Source organism: Pelodiscus sinensis, chromosome 5 (genome assembly GCF_049634645.1).
Source record: "Pelodiscus sinensis isolate JC-2024 chromosome 5, ASM4963464v1, whole genome shotgun sequence".
Classification (NCBI taxonomy): domain Eukaryota; kingdom Metazoa; phylum Chordata; order Testudines; family Trionychidae; genus Pelodiscus; species Pelodiscus sinensis.
In genome coordinates, this window is record NC_134715.1 from 31,402,227 (window position 1) to 31,420,928 (window position 18,702).

General features: G+C 41.6%; 1 protein-coding gene across 8 annotated transcripts in view; it reads right to left on the reverse strand.

Moving 5' to 3' along the window:
* The window catches only part of ZGRF1 (zinc finger GRF-type containing 1), a 62,195-nt gene that overhangs the window by 29,001 nt on the left and 14,492 nt on the right, over window positions 1-18,702 (reverse strand). For 7 of the 8 annotated variants that reach the window (XM_075929745.1, XM_075929744.1, XM_075929743.1 and 4 more), the window contains 10 exons: window positions 17,734-17,839; window positions 17,570-17,649; window positions 16,671-16,824; window positions 15,065-15,723; window positions 11,552-11,690; window positions 9,399-9,583; window positions 8,821-9,008; window positions 7,846-7,982; window positions 4,863-5,009; window positions 2,013-2,127 (listed from right to left, as the gene is read on the reverse strand). In XM_075929745.1, coding sequence (XP_075785860.1) covers window positions 2,013-2,127; window positions 4,863-5,009; window positions 7,846-7,982; window positions 8,821-9,008; window positions 9,399-9,583; window positions 11,552-11,690; window positions 15,065-15,723; window positions 16,671-16,824; window positions 17,570-17,649; window positions 17,734-17,839 — 1,910 coding nt within the window. The remainder of the gene's footprint in view (window positions 1-2,012; window positions 2,128-4,862; window positions 5,010-7,845; window positions 7,983-8,820; window positions 9,009-9,398; window positions 9,584-11,551; window positions 11,691-15,064; window positions 15,724-16,670; window positions 16,825-17,569; window positions 17,650-17,733; window positions 17,840-18,702) is intronic. The other variant, XM_075929746.1, reaches the window with a different exon arrangement.

The window sequence follows — 18,702 nt, forward strand, 5'->3', positions numbered from 1 at the left end:
AGCCACATGCTCACAAACTGTCTCCACTCAGGTCGACCAACTCGAAGTACGCTCAAACAGACTTGAGAGCGGGGGGTGAAAGGAGACTGGGTGATCAGGCCAGGCGTTGACACGATGTAATCCCCAGTGTGAGAGGGTTCGGCTGCCTGTTTTATTGCCTGTGGACATATCACCCCATAGGTTGGTTTTTGCCGCAGTGGGTGGAGTGAGCAGGCCTGACCACAAGTCAGCTCATTGGCTGATCTTTCACTGCAGTGGGTGGAGCGAGCAGGGGAAGATCAGTAATTTACATGCCCTTATATGGGAAGCGCTCCGCCTCACAGACAGAGCCCCCTATACCAGCCTTGGACGTATGACAGGCTATGGCTCTCCTGCGATGGGCAGCCATTGTTGTAGTTCTGACTAGGACAGCATTAAGTATCTTTTCTGCTCTCTCTTCTATATTGAAATATTTATATGGCTACCAAATGTTTATGAATTCTGCTCAAACTGATTTTTAGATTATTTTTGGTTTAAAGCACAGATTGATTAACTGTCAGTTTTTAAAAACAAACTATATACTCACTGATTATTTCGGCCAAAGATTTTCTGTTTGTTAAACATAATCTCACCAAGTTTGAAAAGCTACTAGTATGTTTATCAATGGTTCTCTAGCCCCCTTTCTTTCCCACTAGGGAATATAGATTTTAAAATCTAATTTTCCTGTGATTTCTTAGTCCTGCATGTTTTTCTAACACAACTCTATCTTTCACTTAAGAGAAATCTGACATTTATGGCATCAAAGTTTGAATATCTATTTGTACTGTATGTGATAAACTTATCAGTGTTCTACATTTCTATATGGTTACACAAGTCACATACATGCGAATTATGACTCTAATGAAGTCAGTTGAAATGTCTTATATGTTGAATACAAATAACCTTGGGAATATTGAGAATATTCCACTGATTTTTACCCTTGGCATGAATTTGTTCCTATGTTACAACGGTAGGGAGAAAATACTGGAAGTCTACTTAATATAAAGGCTGACCTTGACATTCAATTTGTATTATAAAGTTTCTCAGTTCTGTGATCAGTAAGTAGTGAAATACTAATCTCCAAATTATAAGGGGTAGGACAGGTGTGTAAGTGTAGGGTAAATTGAAGCAGCGCATGGTATCTTGCTGAGAACTGACAAATTCAAATCTCAAATCATTAGGCCAGCTCTAGGAAGCATACAGTACAGCAGTTACTGTGACCCTGGTTCCTCTGGCAGCCACATTCCAAAAGGACCTTTGATAAGGCCAGTACCAAACAACCGTGCGGGATTGTTTTTCATTGTCGGCTTTGTTCCTAGAAAATAAGCTTGGATCCCAAAGATCGCGCCAAGGCAATTCCACCCCCGTAGGAGACGCATTATATTTCCAGCCGACAAAATGACCATCAACATGCCTTTGTTTATGTTGGCTTATTTAGCTTGTTAGGAATAACTACCTGTATTAATGATAACATGTTTAATTGGCAATGGGCGGAGATGCTGTGTAACTGTCATAGACCATTGGCTTATGTGCATATCTCACTTCTGCTGCTAGACCTATCAAATCACTTCTCCTCCGTCCATCTGCTACCTATATGATCTAATGTATGTTTTGGTTAAGTTAGTGCTCACTGAATTAACCCCTGATGAGTACTCCACCAGCTGTGTGAACCAATAAATCCTCTGCTTGTTTTTACCTGCACCCAGTGTGTCCAGAATTATTCCCAACAGTAAGTAAAACAAATATGTCAAATTCTTGACTGAAATGTAAACAAGGAATTACTTGCATTATATATTGAGAACTGAAGTATGACATTAGCTACTCACTATACATCACTTACACAGCTACAACATTGTCCAGGTTTGGGGGTTTTTTTAGCCTGCTTTTTGTCTAGTAAATACAAAGGAAACCTTCTTTGTTCCTTCACATCTATTCACTTATTATTTAACACATACAAAAGCCCGTTTGCATGTACAATGATTATTTATACTTACATTTTTAGTAGGTATTTTATTAGTGGTAGAGTAGCTGGACTGAAGTACTCTTTTATATTTCTCAAAGCTGTAAGCTCAGTGCTAGCATTACAAACCAGCAAGGCATGAACGATAACTGGAAAGATTAGAGGAGGTTAACAAGTGTAGTCAACCACAGAAAACAATCTAGTAATTCATTTCTAATGTTCAGTAAATAACTTTCCCTGCTGTAATAGAAGCCAAATTGAATATTTTACAATGTTTAACCCTGTATTCTAGAGCAAAAGATCAATGAGAATTTCTTTTTAGCCTATTATATTTTGAGGGATTTGTAGCTCTGGAATGAAAATCCTTCAGGGATAGAAACCTGGATACAAAATCTCAGCATTTACTCTGTATTGTAAGGAAATTATCTCATCATCGTCTAAAGCTTGAATACAATACATAGATGGCCATCTTTGATCAGCTAAATAGCTCAATCTTTTTGGCAAGTGGCAGCATTTGTACAAAACAATTATAGACATACCATGAGTTTACTGCAATTAAGACACTTGCAGCTGGCTTGTGCCAGGTGGCTCAGGTTACAGGGCTGTTAAACAGAAGTTGAAAAATTTCTGCCGAAGCTGGAACCCAGGCCACAGGATTCCAAAAGGTGGGAGGGGCCTAGCCAAGTCCCAACCCCTGAACTGCAATTCAACAGCCTTTAAACATGCTTAGTTTAACATCTCCATTGAGGTTTTCAGTATGTAATAGATCACAGTAGCATGAAATAGCCCCTACTTCAATACCACAGGCAGGCTTTTGAGTTTTAAAATCTACAAGGAAAATAAATGTAAACCCTTTATACTAAAACATTAAAATGACAAAGCTAAACACAATAGTCAAGGAATGGAAAAGTGAAGGGGCCCAACCCTGTGGTTCTTACACAAGGCAAAACTCACATTAAATTTTGGGCCTCTGGCTAGGATAGAAATGTTAAGTTTGGCCACAATGCACATCCACACATTGGTATTTCTGACTATTCTTCAATCTATTAGACAAGTAACTTAGTATGTGAAGTGTACCTCCTTTAACAAAACTGTTGAAAACAACTTTCTTGAATACTGTATTGGTGTACATTCTTAAAGTTGTATCAGAATAATATCAACAGGTATAGGGTTCTAACCTGCTCCAGAAAGAACATACACTGCACTATACAGAGTTCCTACTTACTTCCTTGTTGGCTTATTTGTAACTTCAGCATTAAGGGTGAAGTTTATTGGTTAACCTTTCAAATCCCTATTTGGGATGGCCAGCAAGGAATCTTTCCAGTATACTGTAGAGATGTTAGATATCAATTAATTGAATAATCATGTAACCGATCAAAACTTTGCAGTTACATGATTATTCGATAGACTCTGTAGGAGGGCCTGGAAGATAGTGAACTCCTGGCTTCACTCTAGGGGAGCCTTGTGCTACTGCCTCCCCACCTGCCTCCCCACACTGCCTCTGATACAGAGGCAGCAGTGTGAGGCGGTAACAGCTCCTGTCTGCAGTGGGAGGAGGGGGAGCTTCCTGCAGACAAAAGCTGTCCCACATGCCTTGGAGCAGCCTCTGTCCACAGGAAGCCTGAGCCTGCCACAGACAGACAGCTGCTCTGCAGCAGCCTCCCCTGCACACTGCTGTGTCTGATAAAGGCAGCAGCACGGGAGGGAGGCAGGCAACTCTGCAGAGCTGGTGCTCATGGGAAGTAAGGATGTTAAGTATTGGGTAAATGTTAACTATGGCTGTTGCTACACTTCAAAAACAAAAGCACCAAAGCCTGGGATCAGCAGGGTAGTCCCCCTTTGACTCTGGGCTCCATGTGGTGATGTCTCTATCTGATGTAGGCAGCAAGGTGGGGGGGGGGGGAGAAGAAGTGCATGTAGTCAAGAGGATTAACCAATAAGTCTAGTCTTATTGGTTAATCGTGCAGTCCACTACATGTTGACATCCCGGGCTCGTCTACACTGGCCCCTTTTTCGGAAGGGGCATGGTAATTTTTGAGATCGTAATAGGGAAATCCGCGGGGGATTTAAATATCCCCCGCGGCATTTAAATAAAAATGTCCGCCGCTTTTTTCCGGCTTTTAGAAAAGCCGGAAAAGAGCGTCTATACTGGCCCCGATCCTCCGGAAAAAGCGCCCTTTTTCCGGAGGATCTTATTCCTATTACGACTTGTGAAATTAACATGCCCCTTCCGGAAAAGGGGCCAATGTAGACGTAGCCCCCTAGTATACTGTACTGGCTACAAATAACTTGCTGGTACAATGCACAGTACTGGCCTACTTGCATCACTGGCTATTAACCAGGATGGGGAGAAATGGTGTCCTTACCCTCTGTTCACCAGAAGCTGGGAACGGATGGCAAGGGATGGACCATTTGATGATTACCTGCTTAGTTCACTCACTTGGGGCACCTGGCATTGGTCACTGTCAGGAGACAGGATACTGGGCTAGATGGACCTTTGGTCTGATCCAGTATGGCCGTTTTTATGTTTGTAATTGCTTAAGTGACTAACCTGAAAATAATACTTTGTACTTATACCCAGGGCTTGACAAACCTCAGCGAGAGCTATTCGCTAGCCCCGCACCGCGCATGCGCCAGACCGGCACTGCACATGTGCGAAGCGCCAGTGCATAGGGTGCACGGAGCGACCGGCTGAAATCTTCTCATCACGGGCGAGTAGATTCAGCGGTTTGTTGAGCCCTGCTTATACAGTTTAGATAACCAAATAATAAATAACAGAGTGACATATTTTAGAAACAGTCCACTCACTCTTCATCCCTACTCAAACACTTTTTCACAGATATTGTTCTATTATTATAATGAATTTTTTTGGAATAAAACTCACTATTTGAGCACCAATTGGAGGAATAATAGCCTTTCAGAGGCAATAATTCAACTTCATTGCTAGATGATGGTCCAAAGAAAGCACTACATGCAATGAAAGTGTTCAGGGATTCAAAGTTTAGAGTCTTTGAAACAACCCACAGATCATCTGTAAAAACAAGAAATCAATTTTTCACTTAGTTTCTGCTATAACAAGGTTTTAAAAACAGTCAAGTCATTATTTTGCAAATTAAGCTATTAATACGCTTTAAAATAAAGGGGGGGGAGAGTGATGGGGCATCTGCCCTGCACTGGCCCTTTAAGGGTTAAAACCCAGCCCTGGGAGATGGCTAAAGCTGTGAAGCCAGCAGCTGTGGCTGGTATGAGGCAATTAGGGCCCAGCTGAGGGAAGTATAAATAAAGGCTTCTGGATGGATAGAGGCAGACACACTTTTGTTCTGGCTGGTGGATAGGAAGGACCTGGCTGCCTGGGAAGCTGAAGGCTTCCTGAGACAGGGCTGCGCTGTGCTGGGAAGAGGCAGACAGAACTGGGGAGCTCTGGCTGGACCTCACTCCCAGGCTGCTTAGCCTGAGAATACTAGGGCTGTAGTTAGGGCAGGACTGGGGAAAGGCAGGCAGAGTTGGGGAAGCTCTGGCTAGGCAAGCTCTCAAACTGCAGGGCCTGAAGCAAGGCCTGAGTGTACTAAGGCTGCAGAGAAGCAGCAAGGGGAGGCAAAGGCAGCAGATCCACACTAAGGCTATTAAATATTGGTTAATTTACTAGCTGAGTAGTTGATGGAATTTCCATCGACTACTCAATAGGCACTTCAGCATTCCTACTTTGAAACGTACAAGAGCTCCCGCTGGCGCTCTTGTACATTTCAAGGGAGGAAGGCGGAACTCTGTGCAGCTTGGGGCCAGCGGGAAGGCCTGCTGACTCCAGGCAGCACCCGGTGTGCTAGCTTTGAAATGAAATTTCAAAGCAGAAGTGCCCTGATGGAGCCTGGGATCAGCGGAGCACTCAGATTCCCCTGTTGACACCCAGGCTCCATGTTGCGCTGCCAATTTTAAATGCCACATGGAGCCCATGGCACTGTGTTGGTACAATGCCACGCGGAGCTCTGAAGCAACAAGGGGGGAAATAGACTAGTCGACTGACTATCCGATAAACATTTTCTTATCGGATAGTCGACTAGTCCTTAACATCCTTAATCTACACCCCCTTGCCAATAATGGCTGGCCATTTCAGACTGCTCTGAGTAAGGGACTAGATGAAGAGTGGCAGTGGGTCTCTGAGGCAAGGAGGGCATAGAGGGTTGGGGATACACAGAGGAAGAGGAACCCAGAGTGCAGAGACATGGGGAGACACCAGCCAGAAGGAGGCGCTTCAGCACCAAGAGGCTACTTCCCAGAGTGACCAGCAGGAGCTGCGCTGGTGGGGAGTCTGCCCCATGACAGGGAGGTAAGGTTCAAAAGATGTGTTGGTACATCATTTGAAAAGGAGTAATTGAATAATTCATAAGCTTCCTAATACCTTCTTCTATTGGCATGAATTACAGGAAGCATACAACTAATTTACTAAAGATTCTTCCCTCTGGTAACTAGTTATAAGTCACCTGATAGTAATCTAAAGTGTCTTAAGGCTTTTCAAACAAATTGCTAAAAAGAAATAGGGGCTGGCAATGGTTGCTAACTACAAACTACAATTATGCTCAGCAGCCGTTTTGCTAAAGAGCACCAACAAAACCCTCTTCAGGCTAGATTCTGAGTGCCTAAGAATACATCTGCACTGCACAACTTACAACAGCAGACCTGTGCCACTGCAGTCACTGGGTGTAAGGTGTGCAGTACAGACATTCTTTATCGCTGTGAGAGCTCTCTCAGCAACAAAATAAAGCGACCTTCAAGAAGGGGCAGTAGAGTCATCAAACCTTTTTGCTGTTAAAAATGTTCTTATTCTGGGTGTGGCTTTTTTCACACCCCTGAGCAACAACAGTTCTAATGAGAAATATGCTGGTGTAGATTATTTGTGTTGGATAATACTTCACACCTAGTACTAACAAAGTCTAAGGTACTAGTGGGTGAGGAAGGTGCTACTGGTGAAGGTTAAGGTTGTCAAAAACCTGGTTCTTAGTTTTCTATAGTAGACATTTTCCTTTGCTCTTTTAAAGAGTCCTGTGCTGGAAAAAAAACTGATGTGCTGTAGCCTGCAAAAGCTCTATAAATTCTTAGAGGATATACTTTTTAATCATATAGTAGATGGCAGACTGCCATTCAATAGAGAACATAGGAAGATTCTGAATTGTTAATAACTCAAGTTTTCTAAGCTGTGTGCATATGCACATGCTCTCACACTTGCTCTTGCCCAATTCTGGAATGCACATACTTCTGTGAATGCAAGTAAGATGTTGGTTCACACAGCTTCAGTAACTGGGAAGGCAAACCATGACTTCTGAATGCACGTCTGCTGATTTGTCCTATAGTGTTATAATAACTTTAAATTACAAAAATCTCAAAGTGCATAAATTATGTAGATATGAGAATCACCCCATCTACCACTGAAGTACACCCACTTGAGTGGAATGCAACATCTGTCAAACAGGAGACTACAACACCAAATAAGTCAAGAAGTGGAAAAACACCTTAACCAAATGAATCTGCAGAGAACTTTAAGAAGGCAGGATTTATTTATCAGAAAACGATTAAATAATATATCCCGATTGCTGTGACCTGAGCCTTCTTTAAAATCGTCACATTCAAACACTGATAATTCTAGGAATGTAAGCAACAATTTGACTATCCAGTAAGCATAAGCTTATTGGATAGTCAACTAGATGACTTAATGAGATATCTAGCTGCCTTTCTAAAATCAAAACAAAGCTTCATTGTTAGTCAGGATTCAATAATTTGAGGTTTTTCTCTCCTGTGACAAATGCTATAGCAGAACACTTTGAAGACAAAACAGCAACCAGTTAGACCTGCCACAGAAATACAGATTCACTTACCTCTGCTGTACATGGAGGAGTGTTCCTTTCTGCTCAATTTAAGGTATAGCTTGCTTTTCGAATCCCCATCAAATGTAGCATTTGCAATCATTAATGTCTTTAGCTTATTATGTTTTCTTTGAACATCGAAGGCTCTTCTGTTTTTTAAAAATAACGATTATTTCAAGAGTTAGCATTTAATTTGATTCATCATAAGAAACAAATCATCAATCTTGTAAAATAACTGCAAAAAATATTAAAGGTTTTAATAGTTTTGCAGCTACTGTATTTTTCTCTTTTGGAAGATTTCGAAATATACCTATTAATAAATTCTTCTTTGCTATTTCTTCCCTTCCTCCTACTTAATCTCATAAGAAATGGGAATGTAACTACTTTCCCCATTTGTTATTAGTTATGTAGCTGAATATGAAAACACTAACTTTGAGAACATAAACACTTGCTTTCCTTCAGGAGCAAGGCAAGCATGGACATGCTAAGCGTAATTTTCAGAGCTGGTTAGAAAACTTTAAACATTTAAGCAATTTCTATAAAAATGGGGGGGGGGGGGGAAATTCCCAATTAAAAGGGTTTGTTTCAAGAACAGCCCTCCTAATTTTCTATCCATTGTCAAGCTTACACGTTATACTTAGAGACTGAGTAACCATGAACTTCTTCAGCAGCTGCTTCTGCTACTGCCCATAAATTTCTGCAGTAGCATGATACTGACATCTTTGACAATGGGCTGCTTTAAAAGCACTAAAATTGGCCAGCCATCTGACTCAGAAAACACCATAAAATCATTTTAAATTTATTTATCTCCAAAGTCAGGAGGACTAGTTTTGGTTTTCTGGTTTTGTTTTTTTAATGGAAAGCTTGAGGTATAATTCCACTTAGGTCAATGGCATTACAGCAACAAAACATTTATACCTGGGTATTTTCAAAGGTTACACTTCATATGGTACTATAGTATAAGAGTTATTTTGTATTCCAGTATACCTCACCAAGAGCTGGCATTCCTCATAGAGGGAAATCTTTTGACATCTGAGGTAAGCTCCAATACTCTTTATATCATGAAACATTAAACTGGGTCTGGATTTTAGCTGTCCTGGGTTCACATCTTCTATCCACTTGAAAAACTTACACTGGTCAGTTTTGGGGGCATCACAGGTATAAAAAAGGCGACCCTAGAACAAAGACAAGCCATCAAAATTGTATTTAAAAATTATAAATCGACATACAATTTGACTAACCCACAGTGTATGTTCTCAAAATAAGAAAACAAATATGCTTTTTCAGTATGCTCCATGAATCTGCTGGAAAATGAGGCAGCATTCACTTCTATAATTTGAACTGTCATTCATCACTGTCCACAGAATCCAATCTGATAATTAGCAAATTAAATTTAGAAAATGAAGTATCAAAGTAACTATATATAGTTATATAAAAATGGCAACATAGATGTATTAATAATCAAATTGATAGTAACACTGATCTTCACAATATTATAATTCACATTCATTTGTAAGTGTCCACAGAATATAATCTAAGTACCATAAAAAAGAAGCAAATAGCACCTTATTTTGACCTTCTTTTTTAACCATAGCAAGCTTTGCTGGATGCTTATGATTGCAGAGTGGAACACAGTTTTCATTATTTTCCTTGTGCCCATTTTTCACTGAAGTGCAAAAAGTCATGTTCACGTTGGAAAGAGCCTTGTTTAGTCTTTGTGACTGCTCAAAAAGCAGTATGTTTAAATGTTCTTTAAATAAAAAGAGGGAATATTAAGATAACTGTACACAATTTTTGTTTGAAGGTAAAACAAATGCATCTTAACTGTTACTATCGATCTGAAAAATAGAAGGCCAATATTTCAAAGATCTAAACCTGGCACCTAAAATGTAACAACACCTAAAATGTAACAACATCTTCTGAGTAAGAACAATTTAGAAATTGCATAGGCAAGCTAGTTAGTTATTTCCATATGTCCCACTAAGGTGTGTAATAAATGTAAGTATTTTCATATTAGGGATGTAAAATCCCAATTAATTTGTTAATCAGTTCAACATTATGTTTAACTGGTTAAACTGAGACAGGTGGGCTGTACCAGCCTGACCAGAGCAGCCCGGTCCACAGCAGGCCCAGCCTGGGCACGCTGCAGATGGGGGCTGTTTCCAGTTCGCCCAGGCTGGGCTCACTGCAGACAAGGGATGCTAGTGATTAACTGAATAGTTGTGTAAATGCATAAAATATTATTGGCTACATGACTATTCAATAGTCCCTGGAGGCAGTGGGGAGCCCCCTGCCACTCCATGCTGCTGCCTCTGATAGAGGCGGCAGCAGCCCATCCAAGGGGGGGGGGTCCAAGCTCCCCATGGACAGAGACTGCGCTAACATCCCATGGAGCAGCCCTCTGTCCACAGCGAGCCTGGGTCCCCCACAGACAGAGGCTGCTCCGCGGAAGCCTCTCCTGCCCCGCCACTCATGCTACTGCCTCTGATAGACGCAGCAATGCGGTAAGGGGGGTAGGCTGCTCTGCGGAGCCAGCACACAAGGAGAGCCGGTTTAAAAGCCAGTTTTCCACATGTATCTGATAGAGAGGCTCATGGGAACCAATATGCGTGGAAAGCTCCCGCTTGCCCCCTCACCCTCCATGCTGCTGCCCCTCTATCACAAGCAGCAGCGCTGGGGTAGGAGAGGGCAGGCAGCTCTGTGCATTTAGTGCTCATGGGGAGCCAGTTCAAAAGCTGGCTCCCCACTGCACTGGCTCCTGCTCCCCTTGCTGCCTCTGCTATAGAAGCAGAAAGGGGGGAGACTGTATGTAGTCGATAAGAATAACCAATAAGCCTAGGCTTATCAGTTAATTGTATTCTCACTGACATCCCTACTGCAGACAAGGACTGTTCTAGCTGGGCTGGAGTGCTCCCCTCCTGTTCCAACCCCTTGCTAGTTAACTATAACTAGCAAGTATCACCTGGTAATGGTAATGCTTAACGGTTAACAACATCCCTATTGCATATTAAAATGACTGCACCTGAAGAAGACTTCAGGTACAAATTTTGATGTGGGACTTTTGTGGTGTATAGGCCTTGGGCTAGACATCAGACCAGAGGAGAAGTTCAGCCTGTCTATTCTTGAAAAACTGTATTAAAAACTATCAGTTTTAATCCACTGTTGTCAGACTTACTAAAATAGAAATTACCATTCCCTCCCCCTCCCCACAATGAAGATGCAATACTTAAGAAAGCTACATTTATTGCTACTTTGCATATGACATTCTTCTTTAAATAAATAGTCAAGGACAGAATATGCAAAGGGCCTAATATTCTCAACTATAACAATGTATATATTATAGGGCATCTCTGCTATAAGTTGTTGACACTTGTAGGAACTGATGCGTTATAAGTCCTCCCATTCTCTGTTCTTAAGTCACACACAAAACCCTCCACCAATTTGCGCAAATGGGAGTCAGCCATGGGGAAATTCCCTTTCTCCCCCCTTGCTTCAAGTTGTTTCACTATAAGTCCAAGTTTTTTTTTAATGTATCTTGGACTTAGTGAGGATGGCCTGTATATAACATAACTGAGATATGTGGACAGGGAAGCCAGTTAAGTGCCAAAACAGATTCAAATATAACATTAACATAACATACCACTTTTTCACTTTGTAAAAATTTTAGAAATGAAAAAATCGCAACCTATGAATTTTATTTTTCATATGTCAGCCATACCTGTCAAAGCAGCTGTAAAGATCTGCTTGTAATGAACATGAGACTGAAACACAGTAGGTATGTAAGTCTGCCTTTTAGGAAGATTAGTACATTTTACTTTATCCCCACTAGGAAAAGATAGCTCAGAGAAAGAGATGTCCTGGAAAGTTTAAAAAAAAAAGGGCATTAAAAATACTTCCCTGATCCCCTTCTTTTATGAAATAAATTACTAATAGAAGGAATTTTGATTCATAACTCGTATGCAGAAGAGAAGCAGTCTGATTCATTTCAGAGGGACTGCCCAGATGAGTAAAGATAAGCACATATAATTTGGCACAACTAAGGCTTTGGAGAGCACTTACAATACTACCATGTTCATTTTCAGTATAATAAGCAAAGTGAAATTCACACCTCTGTTGAGAGTCTGCACCAAGTTATGAACAATATAAGTGACATTTTGAGAGCTTTAGTGGAAGTTAAGTGATGCGTAAGGCACCATGGCAGTCCTTAACACAGAGATGAATTCCACCCAATCTGTAATTAGCACCACTTCTGCAGTACAGCAAGACTAGCTTCAATTCTACGGTTCAAAAGATTTGTGGGGTTCCCTTATTATTTGGGGGCTGATTTATGACCTCCCAGGTTTGTGCCTGGAAACAAATCTTCACAAGTTCTCAAATATCTATTTTCTTGATTTCTAAAGTTGAGGACTTCTGACCACTCTTCTGTCCACTCACTCAATCCACTGCTTTGTGTTCCTAACTCAAGAACATCTCTTGATATTTCTCAAGCACTTAGTTGTTAAAAAATATGATTGGTTCTCTTTTAATGTTAAAGTGGATGACAGCTTGTTTCAAAATGCAGTAGTCTATTTTCATAACATTTACAAGCCTTAACAACATTCTTATTTGTATGAACAGTCTGTCAGGTCTGGGCAAAATACCCTCCACAAGCCAGATAAAGGCCCATCAAGACACTAGGGATGTAAGCGACTAGTCACTTCCCCCACCTCGCTGCCTCTATCACAAAGAGACAGCAAGTAAGGGGAAGTGCAGGGGTGCTGGAGGGAGCCAGCTTAAAAGCCAGTTCGCTCCAGCTCCATGGGAGGAGGCAGGAGCAGAGCAGTGCCAACTTTGAAATGTAACAGCTGCTTTTCTCAGCAACATGTGGGGGGCAGGCAGGTAGTCTGCCTGAGGCTCCCCACTGCGTCTGGAGGCTGAATCTGGTGGCTTGTAGGGATGTTAAATTTTGATTAACTAATCAAATAGTCAATGGGATTTCCATCGACTATTCGATTAGTCCATAAGAACTTCCATGTTCCGCCTTTGAAACGTACAAGAGACCCAGAGGGGACTCTTGTGCATTTCAAAGTTGGGATGCAGCATGGAGCCTGGGGCCAGCATAAAGTCCCGCTGACACCAGGCTCCACACGGCGTTCCAGCTTTAAAATGCACAATAGTCCCCACTGGGTCTCTTGTTCCGCCTTTGAAATGTACATGGAAGTTCTTATGGACTAATCTAATAGTCAGTGGAAATCCCATCGACTATTCAATACATTTTGATTAATTAACTAAAGATCCTTACAAGCCACCAGATCCGGCCTCTAGAGGCAGTGGGGAGCCTCAGCAAACTCCCTGCCTGCCCCCCCCCCCCCCCGCATGCTACTGAGAAAAGCAGATGTTATGGGGCTCTGTTTGAAGAGCTGTGAATCTGGGGGAAGGAGAAGAGGCTTCATGTGCTGCCCCCACTCCCAGCACAACCCCATTGGCTGGTTCTGGCCAATGGGAGCTTCCTCTAGTCAACAGGCAGTTTGTGAAACGTCCTCCTCCCTCTCCTTCTGCACTTAGCTGTTCAAAAAGAACAGTCCAGTGCAGGGGCGGGGCAGGCAGGGAGTCTGAGAAGGCTGCTGGTTGGCAGTCAAGTAAGTCTCCCAGCCAGAACCTGCCTCAGCACCCCAGTCCTTTGCCTCCTACCCCATATAACCCAAACCCTCTGCCCCTCCTGCATCCATATCCCCTCCCAGATCCTGCACCCCAATCTCCTGCCCCAGATAACAGCCTCCTCCTGCCCTAGGTCACAACCCAAACCTTCTGGCCCCCCTTCAACACTCCTACCCCACATAACCCAAACCCTCTGCCCCCATATCCTTTCCCAGGTACTGCACCCCAGTCCCCTTCCCCAGGTCACAACCCTCTCTTGCCAAGGTCACAACCTAAGCCCCTGCATCCTAGACCCCTAACCCAGGTCACAACTGCCTTCTTCACCCAAACTCCCTCCCAGACCCCACACCCTCTCTTGCATCCCAGTCCCTTACTGCAAGCTCCCTTTTGCATCCAACCTCCATCCCAGGCCCTGCATCGCCTCCATTAATATGGAAGAGTGCAGCCCTTGACCACTTTTCAAATTCTTGGAGTAGCCCCCCCATCAAAAATTAAAGAAAATAAGAATAAAGTATTTTTCACAGAACAGTTTGGGCACAATCATTATGAACAACCAAATAACGTAGAATCTGGAAATATCTGGTGCAATACTATGTTTAATATTCATATGTTTATGCATAAGGAAGTATAGGCACATCCAAATGTTATTTGCCTATAAAATTATCTATTTCCATTTGATGTTTGTGTGCTAAAAATGTGTTCTCAATCAGAATAACCAATTACTGGAAGTGGCCTTGCCAATTATGGACAAAAACTTAACACCATAAATGGCTTCTTGTTACCTGCGTGACATCAAAATTCAGGGCGTACAAGTCTATACGTGGCAGTGGATGAACCAGGAGTTAGTCACACAAAAACATTTTTATGATAACTGAACCATGAATTAAAAAGTTTGAGGGGTAGCCATGTTAGTCTGAAATTGGAAAAACTTTAAAAACAATAAATAGTCATGCAGCACCTTAGAGACTAACAAAAATATAGACTGTATCATGAGAGATCATGATGGCATCGTGGTATTTTCAAAACTGGACCGACCCCTTAAACACCGTTCATCTAAACAAGTAGGTTGTGATACCATCTACATTTTTTGTTAGTCTCTATCACAATCCACTTGTTTAGATGAATGGCGTTTAAGGGTAGGTCCAGTTTTGAAAATACCATGATACCATCATGATATCTCATGATACCATCTACATTTTTATTAGTCTCTACAGTGAACTATCAATTGGCATTGTGTAGCAACCAGTATATAGAAAATTCTATATTTAGCTGTAATATCCCAAAGGAGATTAGACAAATACAGTTGAAATGCTCAGTAAGCTATTTTTTATCAATAAATATATTGTACCATTCTCCCTGGCAAATCTTTCCATGCCAGACCTTTTTTTTAAACACAGATATCTGGTCATTGATCTTTTCTTCCACATAAGCAGGTGTGGGGGTTTGTGAATGACCTGAACTGGTAAAATTTCATGACTCTATTGTAAGGATGATTATTTTGGCCAGACCTGCTCCAGATAGGACAGCCAGACATGCATTGCCAGTGGGGCAAACATGTAGTAAGTGTATACAGTCTGCTTGAATAGTTACACACCTGACTGTCTCCCATTACACAATGGTGAGTCAGCTGACCTAACACCTTCTGTGCTTCTTCAGCAATAGGAATTTGCTTTAAGTGCAGAGAAAGTATCTTCCCTTCTGAAACAGAATCTTGGCTGCTAAAATTTCTGCCATGTTTACCAAGTATGCCTCTTATCCTTTGCAGATGCACAGAGTCTGGAAGGCTTTTATTCATGGCATCACTCTGACTCTGTCTAGTGTCAGCAAGTGGCATTCCAAAGACATTCTCAGCACAGAAGTCATCAGTCACTTTCACATCACCTCTGTTTTGAGTTATCAAATCACACTGAGCTGTGTTCTGATATTTCAGCCACTTGCTTTGTCTGTTTTGTGAAGTCACATTAGAAACCACTGGCTGTATCAACTTCCCTTCCGAGCACTCTACAGAGGTTTCATAGTTCCTGTCCTCAGGCCCAAAATCAGAGACAGGAAACACTGCTGGCTGGCCATAAACGTTGGCTATTGGAGACCCAAAGGATTGCTGGACTTCCTCACAGTCCATTACACATGAATAAACTTCTGATTCAGGAGTCTCTCCAGTGGCAGGAACAGTGATAAGTGGAGTTCTTGTCCTAAGTGCAGACTGGAGGCTTAAGAGGTCACCATCTTCTGAACAGCAAGAATCCTCTGTTCCTATAAGGCAAATATGTCTTTAACAATCTGCTGCACCAATCCCTCAGACACTATTTTATCTTAGACACACAGAATAAGCTAAATATTCCACCTTCCTCATGCATCCTGACTTCATGTGTATACTCTAGGCAGTAAGCCCTTCATGCTGCTGTACTCTAAAGAGTACCAAAGTAAATACCAGCATTTAATAATCATTTCAAATGGAGTTGTTAAATAGTTTAATTTCCTATTTTCAAACAAAAACTGAGTCCCACTAAAGAAGTGTATTTTGTAAATATTGTTTCAGAACTCTGGCCGTATAGCCTCTATTGCTGCAGTTACTAATACATATTTGGAACTAAGGGCTGGGTCAGCTACGTGCTTTCAAAAAAATCATGGATTTCAGCATTAACATTTATCAGAAATAAAAAACCAAAAAAGTCAGTACTGTCCCATGTGGAAAAAATAAGATTCTGGAATGACAAGAATCTTTTTGCTTAAATTCAACATGAGAAGAAATAACAGTCCAAGGTGTTAACACAGTCACTAAAAGTAGGGTAAATGGAAGAAAATTTAAAAAGGCAAATAAAATAAATTTACTAAAGGTGATTGCTTGGCTTTCAGCTCCAGTCAATGCCTTTATAGAAAACATTTGATTTTCTTTAGGGTTTGGAGGAAATACTATTGCAGGAAAAAAAACAGAGTATAACATTGCCCTAATTAATTTGTCCAGGTTAGCAAGATACTTTAGCTAATTGCTATTTACAGCTTTACACAAACATTCTAGATGACACCTGAAACAAATGGAAGTTAAAGGAGCTTGACATATACCAGAAAGCACTTAGTACACTCAAGATCAATTGTACAGTAGCAAATTTATGTAATTGAACATATTCTGTGCCACAAAGCCTCAAAGCTCTGCAGGCAAAAGAAGCATAACCTGTAATTATAAAGAATATTTTTCTCACTGAAAAAGCATGCTGAATTTTCTTTATCGCTTGGTAAAGCTCTGGACGTCACGGACATCTGTTCTTGTATGTCTATTATATTTTCTTCACTCCTTGGAGTTGGGGACATAGAGTCAGAATTCAATGAAGCATGCTGCTGCACTGTTGAGAACACCTAAACATAAGGAATAAATTTGTAAAGGTAAATTAAGAAGAGAAACAAATTTGAGTTTTACTGTTTTGTACTATATCACAACATTGTTTACAACTGAAACACTTCCTTGAACTCTGAGAGGCATCTAACAAGATACCATACAGATATCTGATACAGGTTGTACCACCCTTAACTGGGACTCCCTGGTCCAGCAACATCCATAGTCCAGCATGGACCATGGATGTTCCTAGACCACAGAGCCCAGGAAGAGGGATGGCTGATGGTGGGACAGAAGCACCACAAGGGACACCAGCAACTCAGCCAGGAGGTCCAGTGTGTATGTCAGGGCAGCATGGCGGGGAATTCTGGCCCGAGCAAGGCTCCCTGGCCCCAGTGAGCAGAGAGCTCTGGCCTGGTCATGGGCGTGGACTTCCGACCCTGGTCAGAGAGCTCCAACCCCAGCAGTGGCCAGGGAACTGTAGCCTGGCCATGGTCATGGAACTCTTGCTGCAGCGATAGACCTCTGCCCCAGGTTGCGGAGCTCTGCCCCAACTGCGCAGCTATGGCTGTGGCGCTCTGGCCCCACTGGTGCCGGAGCGCCATGGCCAGAGAGCCCCCGCGGACTGAGGCAGCAGCAAGGGCAGACTGGAGCCCTAGTCTGGTAGCAGCATGGCCGCCAAGAGGGACCAGACCAGCAAGATCCAACTTATACTACTATTATGATCATTATAGGGAAAGAGGCCTATAATAAACAGCCTATTTGCACCTTGTTGGGCTTCCATGAAGTCCACTCTTTATGTCCCAAATTAAAATCAGAAGGAGATGTCATAGCATTCAACTTCAGTGCTGGGAGGGGGAAAAAAAGACAACATTTAGACTGGAATAATCTTTCTGGAGGGTCAAAGTAATGGTCACTTCACATTTACTTACAAGATGGATTGGTGACTGGGTCTTCAATAAATTCAGATTTCTTTTGAAAATCATCTCCTGTAATAAAGTTTAGACCATCTTCTGGAAGACATCTTGAGCCTGGGGACTTCAGAAAAAAAACCTAACTTGATAAATCTGATAAAATATTACTCATCTTTCAAAATAAGTGGAAATACCCTGTTTTCAATCAAAAATAATTTTTTGCACTAGTGATGTTGCTGTTGTAGAGGACACATAAATGGCTTCCTGCTAGTTTCTTCAGTACTGTAAGGGATACTGTTCTGGAGAAATGGATGGTACAATACTCCAGGAATCTGTCCTGACTTACATACTTGGTTTCAATGAGCCAGACAGAATTTTTTTCCTCTTAATTCAGGACAGTAAAGTACATCATATTTCAACAGGACTACATAGTTGCAAATGCCACTATCAAGAACAGATCAGAATAGAATGCCACACTATTGCCCCTCCCCCAAGTAAATTTTGAAAGGTTTTGTTCTGTGTTTCCTGTAAACTGAGCACTTGTGCTGTCACTCAGGAGAGATTAGCAGAGTGCCCACAGCTAGGATTTTTGTTGCTACTAGTGGTGCACATTCACACAAATGTTGGTGCACATTAAAATGTATTCTGCACATGGATGGAAAAGATTAGAGGCAACATTGGTCGTGGTTGCTTTTCTCTGGGATGAATGTATTCATTTAATACTTCATGTTATAAATGTGTGTGTTTCACTGGTCAGAGATACTAATTGAAATAAAATCAGAAATTCAGTTTTATAAACTCTTACTCATATGAACAAGGCCTCAGCAAAGATCTGTAGAATCATTGTTTAAGAGTAATCAATAAGCAAACTTTGAACACAACCTATCTTTTTTAGGGCTTAGTGATTCTGATATATTTATGGCAATTTCAATAGCTAGTTCTCCTCAATAGTCTCTTCATGTGATTTTTCTTGGATTAGACTGAAGG